Source organism: Sprattus sprattus (genome assembly GCF_963457725.1).
Source record: "Sprattus sprattus genome assembly, chromosome: 3".
Lineage (NCBI taxonomy): Eukaryota > Metazoa > Chordata > Actinopteri > Clupeiformes > Clupeidae > Sprattus > Sprattus sprattus.
In genome coordinates, this window is record NC_137922.1 from 55,191,980 (window position 1) to 55,199,479 (window position 7,500).

Sequence of the window (7,500 nt, forward strand, 5' to 3'; positions counted from 1 at the left end):
AACCGTCTTATAATGTGTGTATTTGTGTGCATGTCTGTGGTGTCTGTATTTGTGTGTGGGTGTAACTGTCTGTGTGTGTGTGTGTGTGTGTATATGTGTGTGTAACTGTCTTCATGTGTTTGTGTGTGTGTGTGTGTGTGTGTGTGTGTGTTTGCTTGTGTGTGTGTGTGTCTGTGTGTGTGTGTCTGTATGTGTTTGTGTGTCTGTGTGTGTGTGTGTGTGTGTGTGTGCTTGCGTTTTTGTGTGCGCTGTGTGTGTGTGTGTGTGTGTGTGTGTGTGTGTGTGTGTGTGTGCACTGCAGCTGCTGGACGTGCCTGGTGGATCTGGAGGGCCTGAACATGAGGCACCTGTGGAGGCCGGGAGTGAAGGCACTGCTGAGGTTCATAGAGCTGGTGGAGGCACACTACCCCGAGACCCTGGGACGACTGCTCATACTGAGGGCCCCTAGAGTCTTCCCTGTGCTCTGGACACTGGTACACACACACACACACACACACACACACACACACACACACACACACACACTAACACTACCCCGAGACCCTGGGACGACTGCTCATACTGAGGGCCCCTAGAGTCTTCCCTGTGCTCTGGACACTGGTACACACACACACACACACACACACACACACACACACACACACACACACACACACACACACACACACACACACACACACACACACACACACACACACACTACCCCGAGACCCTGGGACGACTGCTCATACTGAGGGCCCCTAGAGTCTTCCCTGTGCTCTGGACACTGGTACACACACACACACACACACACACACACACACACACACACACACACACACACACACACACACACTACCCCGAGACCCTGGGACGACTGCTCATACTGAGGGCCCCTAGAGTCTTCCCTGTGCTCTGGACACTGGTACACACACACACACACACACACACACACACACACACACACACACACACACACTACCCCGAGACCCTGGGACGACTGCTCATACTGAGGGCTCCTAGAGTCTTCCCTGTGCTCTGGACACTGGTACACACACACACACACACACACACACACACACACACACACACACACAAAAACACAGTATGACTGATGGTACTGTTTTCTGTGGTGTCAGGTGAGCCCGTTCATCGATGACAACACCCGCAGGAAGTTCCTGATCTACGCAGGAAATGACTACCAGGGCCCCGGGGTCCTCCAGGCCTACATCAGCCCAGACATCATACCTGACTTCCTGGGGGGAGAGTGCCAGGTGAGTGTGTGTCTGTGTGTGTGTGTGTGTGTTTGTGTGTGTGTCTTTGTCTTTGTCTGTGTCTGTGTGTGTCTGTGTGTGTGTGTCTGTCTGTGTCTGTCTGTGTGTGTGTGTGTGTATGTGTGTGTGCCTGTGTGTGTGTCTGTGTGTCTGTGTGTCTGTGTGTCTGTGTGTCTGTGTGCCTGTGTGTATCTGTCTGTCTGTCTGTCTGTCTGTCTGTCTGTCTGTCTCTGTCTGTTCTTTCTGGGTGGAGAGTGCCTGGTGATGACTCTCTGTTACCCTCTTCAACCGGGTCTATTTGAAGGCCAGAAGGGATGTGTGTATGTTTCTAGGTGTGTGTGTGAATGAGTGTGTGAGTGAGTGTGTGTGAATGAGTATGTGAGTGTGTGTGAATGATTGTGTGAATGAGGTTGTGAAAGAGTGTGAATGAGTGTGTGAGTGTGTGTGAATGAGAGTTTGAGTGTATGAATGTGTGTTTGTGAATGAGTGTGTGAGTGTATGAATGTGTGTGTGAATTAGTGTATGAGTGTGTGCAAGTGTGTGTGAATGAGTGTGTGAATGTGTGTGTGAATGAGTGTGAGTGGTTTTTGGTGGAAAGGATGTTTGTATGTATCAAAGCGTGTGTGCATGTTAGAGTGTGTGTAAGTGTGTGTGTTGTAAAGTGATGTTTATGTCTAACTGTGGTGTTGTAGTGTGAGATACCTGAGTGAGGGGGGTGTGTGTGTGTGTGTCAGTGTGTGAGTATGTGTCTCTAACTGTATGTGTGTGTGTGTGTGTGTCAGTGTGTGAGTATGTGTCTCTAACTGTGTGTGTGTGTGTGTGTAGTGTGAGATCCCTGAGGGAGGTGTGGTGCCTAAGTCTCTGTACCGCACACCTGAGGAGATGGAGACTGAAGAGGCCCGCATGTGGACCGACACCATCTACAAGAGCGCTAGTGTCCTCAAGGGGGCGCCACATGAGGTAACACACACACACACACACACACACACACACACACACACACACTGTCCCAGGAGAAAACTCTTGTACATGAATGAGGATGGTGCCATCTACTGGTAATAACAGAGTATAGCAAGAAACTGGAAATGTCTGTTCTTGTTGCCTGTGATAATCTGTCAATCACTCTGACATCACTTCCTGTCCGTCACCTCAGGTGCTGATAGAGATCAGTGAGCCGTCGTCCGTCCTCACCTGGGACTTTGACGTGTGTAAAGGGGACGTCGTGTTCAACATCTACCACTCGCGGCGAACCCCCCAGACCCCCCCGCACAGAGAGCCTCAGGGAGCACACACACTCTCGCACTCACACACACACACACACACACTCTCGCACCCACACACACCGCCAGGGGCCAGCAGCAGCAACACTCAGCTGATTGACAGGTCATGGGTGCTGGGTCAGGACTACAGCAGGGTGGAGACCGCACTCACCTGCCGTGAGGGGGAGAGCATACAGGTGTGTGTGTGTGTGTGTGTGTGTGTGTGTGTGTGAGTCTGTGAGTCTGTGCGTGTGTGTGAGTCTGTGCGTGTGCTTGCGTGTATGTTAGTTACTAAGTTGATTTGTTTGTTTGTGCGTGTGCACATATGTGTGTGTGTGTGTGTGTGTGTGTGTGTGTGTGTCTGTGTGTCTGTGGCAGGGAGCTCATAATGGGATTCGCACAGCTGTCTGTAACCGAAACTCTCCAGCACTTTGGCCAATGAATGTCCTTAATGATTTTGAATTTTGGTTTGTTGAAATAACAGTGAATAAATCATAAAAAATGAAAGAGCACAGCATATGTGTGTGTGTGTGTGTGAGAGAGAGCACAGCATTTGTAAAAGGTAATATAGCTTAATTAAGTGGTTGTTCATGGTGAGTTGGTATACTGCACTGTTGTATTTTAAATGATGTCTAAATGACTCTGTATTTTTCCGTCCCCAGGGATCTCATGTGACACGCTGGCCTGGGTTCTACATCCTTCAGTGGCGTTTCCATGGCGGCGCGGCTGCGGCGGCGTGCTCGGGCTCCAGTCTGGCGCGTGTGGATGATATGCTGGCCTCCCTCCAGGGGGCGCCACACCGCTGCAGGATCCTCTACTACACCGAGGTGCTGCAGTCCCAGGACTTCAGGTCAGTCAGACTACACAAGATACTTACAAAGCACTACTGACATAAGACTACTGACACAACACTACTGACACAACACTACTGACATCAGACTACACAACACTACTGACATCAGACTACACAACACTACTGACATAAGATACTTACACAGCACTACTGACATAAGACTGACATAAGACTACACAGCACTACTTCAGTACTGACACAAGATACTGACACAGCACTACTGACATAAGACTACTTACACAACAGTACTGACATTAAACTACACAACACTGCTTCAGACTGACATAAGACTACACAACACTGCTCACATTATACTGACATAAGACTACACAGGACTACTGACATAAGACTACACAGCACTGCTGACATAAGACTACACAACACTACTGACATAAGACTACACAACACTACTTCAGACTGACATAAGACTCCACAACACTACTGACATAAGACTACACAACACTACTTCAGACTGACATAAGACTACACAACACTACTGACATAAGACTACACAACACTACTGACATAAGACTACACAACACTACTGACATAAGACTACACAACACTACTTCAGACTGACATAAGACTACACAACACTACTGACATAAGACTACACAACACTACTTCAGACTGACATAAGACTACACAACACTACTGACATAAGACTACACAACACTACTTCAGACTGACATAAGACTACACAGCACTGCTGACATAAGACTACACAACACTACTGACATAAGACTACACAACACTACTGACATAAGACTACACAACACTACTTCAGACTGACATAAGACTACACAACACTACTGACATAAGACTACACAACACTACTTCAGACTGACATAAGACTACACAACACTACTGACATAAGACTACACAACACTGCTTCAGACTGACATAAGACTACACAACACTGCTCACATTATACTGACATAAGACTACACAGGACTACTGACATAAGACTACACAACACTACTGACATAAGACTACACAACACTACTTCAGACTGACATAAGACTACACAACACTACTGACATAAGACTACACAGCACTGACATAAGACTACACAACACTACTGACATAAGACTACACAACACTACTGACATAAGACTACACAGCACTACTTGAGACTGATTTAAGACTACACAGGACTGACACGACTTCAGGTCAGTCATACTACACAGCACTACTTCGGACTGACATACTACACAACATTCCTTCAGACTAGGGATGCAAATGATTAATTGACTTTAGATTAATTGTCGATTAAGAGGTTGCTCGATCAAAATGTATTAATCACGATTAATCGCTAGAGGGCGCTAGCGCGAGAGACCGGTTGAAAACAAAATGAAGCGAGCGAAAAGAAGTGCGGTGTGGGACCACTTCAACATTGTTAATTCAGGCAAAGAAGTCAAATGTTCTCTGTTTAATGCGGTATTGAAATACAATAGTTCCACTAGCTCACTCAGTTATCATTTGAACACCGTGCATGCTGCTGTCCTGCATGGCACCACCAGTTCACCTGATCAACCTAAAATCACAGCTACACTGTATTATACCTTCTCTCGCTTACTGCCGCGAGGTTAGCTATTAGTTCGTTAGCGGGCTAGCTCACTGAGACTTCATAGAGTTAGCTACCTAGCTCGTTAGCGGGCTAGCTCACCTTGCTATGAATATGAATATCTCTGTCTACTCCCGTGCTAACGTGTGCCCGCGAGTTTGGCTCATGAGAGTAAGTAAGTAAGAGTTAAGTTGGCTATTTAGCTTGATAGCGGACTAGCTCACTCAGGCTTAATGATATTATATACCTAGCTCGTCAGCGGGCTAGCTCACCTTTGCCTGATGGCTTGCCATTAAGAATGTAACTACTCTATCCCTCACTACCGTGAGCGCGAGTTAAACTTCAGAGAGTTGTGTTGGCTAGTTAGCTTGTAATAGCCTAGATGCAGTTTCTTCATAATCTATAGGCTCAATAATATTCTGTTTGGCTCTCTATTTAATTTCTTCTATTCTTTTTTTTTATGTCTGTTTCAAATGCAAGAACTGAGCCAGTCCATAATTTATTTCTTTGTTTTAAATTAAAGAATGTATTTTGTTATACCATAAAAAAAACTTTTCTGCTTTCTTTTCCTAATGCATAATTACTTGAGGAATGTATAATAGAATAGAATTATCAGAATGTAATGTAATATAATAACTCAACTATTTAGCTGATATTTGTAAAGGCCCTATTGAAACACTGAAACTCAGGTGAAAAACGCCGCTTATCAATTAATCGAAAGTCGATTGATAAGATTATCAACTAATGATTAATGAATTAATCGATAATTTGCATCCCTACTTCAGACTTACTAAATGTTCAAAGCTGTCTATCAAATGTTCATCCTCTCTCTCTCTCTCTCTCTCTCTCTCTCTCTCTCTCTCTCTCTCTCTCTCTCAGGGGTTCCATGTCCAGTCTGGAGTCTAGTCACAGTGGCTTCTCTCAGCTCAGTTCTGCTACTGCCTCCTCTAGACAATCACAGGCCAGTTCCACCCTCTCCCGGTAGTAATAGACCAATCAGAATCCAGTTCCACCCTCTCCCGGGAGTAACAGACCAATCAGAATCCAGTTCCACCATCTCCCGGAAGTAACAGACCAATCACAGACCAGTTCCACCCTCTCCCGGTGGTAACAGACCAATCACAGACCAGTTCCACCCTCTCCCGGTAGTAACAGACCAATCACAGACCAGTTCCACCTTCTCCAGGTAGTAACAGACCAATCAGAATTCAAGTCTCGGCCTGCCTGGGTGTCTGTTTATCTCAGTCAGCATACAGATCACTCCACGTTCACAGATTAGTTCTCTTCTGAAGCACACTGGACACACGCACACACAAATAGCCAGTCCTAGCCCAGATGAACTATTGTATTAACTATTGTAGTAACGGATGTAATAACTGCCTACGTTTATTTGCTGTATATTTGTAATAAACATGGATATAAACTTTTGTGCAGACTGTGTTTTTTTATATGGCCTGTTGTTCTAAAAGTCAATATGAGCGTATGTGTGTGGAATTGCATGTGAATATGGACGTATGTGTTTGCGTGTGTGTGTTTGTGTGTGTGTGTGTGTGTGTGTGTGTGTGTGTGTGTGCTGGTGTGTGTGCGTGTGTGTGTTTGTATACACTCATGCAGCTTAGTGCCATGCTGTCCTTCCTAAATGCACGTCAGTCTTAAGTCGAGCAGTTGACTTGGTCGGTGAGGTTAAGGAGAAAAACATTCCCAGGCGAAGTAATCGTTTTATCACAGACAAAACCTAGTGATGGAAACCTGATCCCTGTGTGCGTACTATGTGTAGATACAAAAGTGCCTCAAGTATCTTGAATTTGGGACCCATTTCATCTCTGTGTGTGCTGCCAGGCCTAACTTGAACCCTCACACACACACACACTCTCACACACACACACACACACACTCAGGTCTACTGAGGAACCTCTGGTGAAGTTCAGTATCACTTTAGTGTCTCATTAGTGCCCATTGACAACCATTTTAGTCTGGTTCATGACGGCGGGTTTATGAAATGTTAGTATATGACCGCCCTTTATTGCTGTGCCTGATGTTATATATTTCCGTTCTGTATCGATTTAATCTGCCCATGAAATAATTGATCAGATTGTCTTACTACAATCAATGAATGGCTGCCTGTCATCAATGGTTCCTGTGGTGTGAGGGGATCTGGAGAGCTCAGGCTCAGGACCAGCTGAGTGAGGGGACATGTATCTTTGCTCAACTCTTGGTATTGCAGGGCATTATAATGATAGGAGTGGGGGGTCACTGCTTTTTAAGTATTTCCAGGATTTGATTAGCCCTTTTCTGTATTTTTGTAATCACTGGATATTGGCTTAATTCTGCCCTGCATGCATTGTGTGAACTATTATAAAGCTTTTGCAGAACTCTGCACGCAAGGTCTCGATTGTTTATTCCATTTGTTGAATTCCTGATTTGTAAGTGGACCCCACACCTCACTGCCGTAAAGGTAAATTGGCTCAATTACTGATTTGAACATTTTGAGTCAGATTCGGATTGGATTTTCTACAGGAATTTGTCGTTTTATGGAATAGAAAGCCCTGCGTGCTTTTTCTCTCAAAT

General features: G+C 45.4%; 1 protein-coding gene across 1 annotated transcript in view; it reads left to right on the plus strand.

Annotated features, from left to right (window-relative positions):
- Positions 1-6,303, plus strand: part of LOC308361434 (SEC14-like protein 1) — a 25,460-nt gene extending 19,157 nt beyond the window's left edge. The window contains exons 11-16 of the mRNA XM_080833779.1: positions 302-473; positions 1,119-1,253; positions 2,079-2,213; positions 2,407-2,709; positions 3,175-3,362; positions 5,812-6,303. Coding sequence (XP_080689905.1) covers positions 302-473; positions 1,119-1,253; positions 2,079-2,213; positions 2,407-2,709; positions 3,175-3,362; positions 5,812-5,917 — 1,039 coding nt within the window. The 3' untranslated portion in view covers positions 5,918-6,303. The remainder of the gene's footprint in view (positions 1-301; positions 474-1,118; positions 1,254-2,078; positions 2,214-2,406; positions 2,710-3,174; positions 3,363-5,811) is intronic.
- The last annotated feature ends 1,197 nt before the right edge of the window (positions 6,304-7,500 follow it).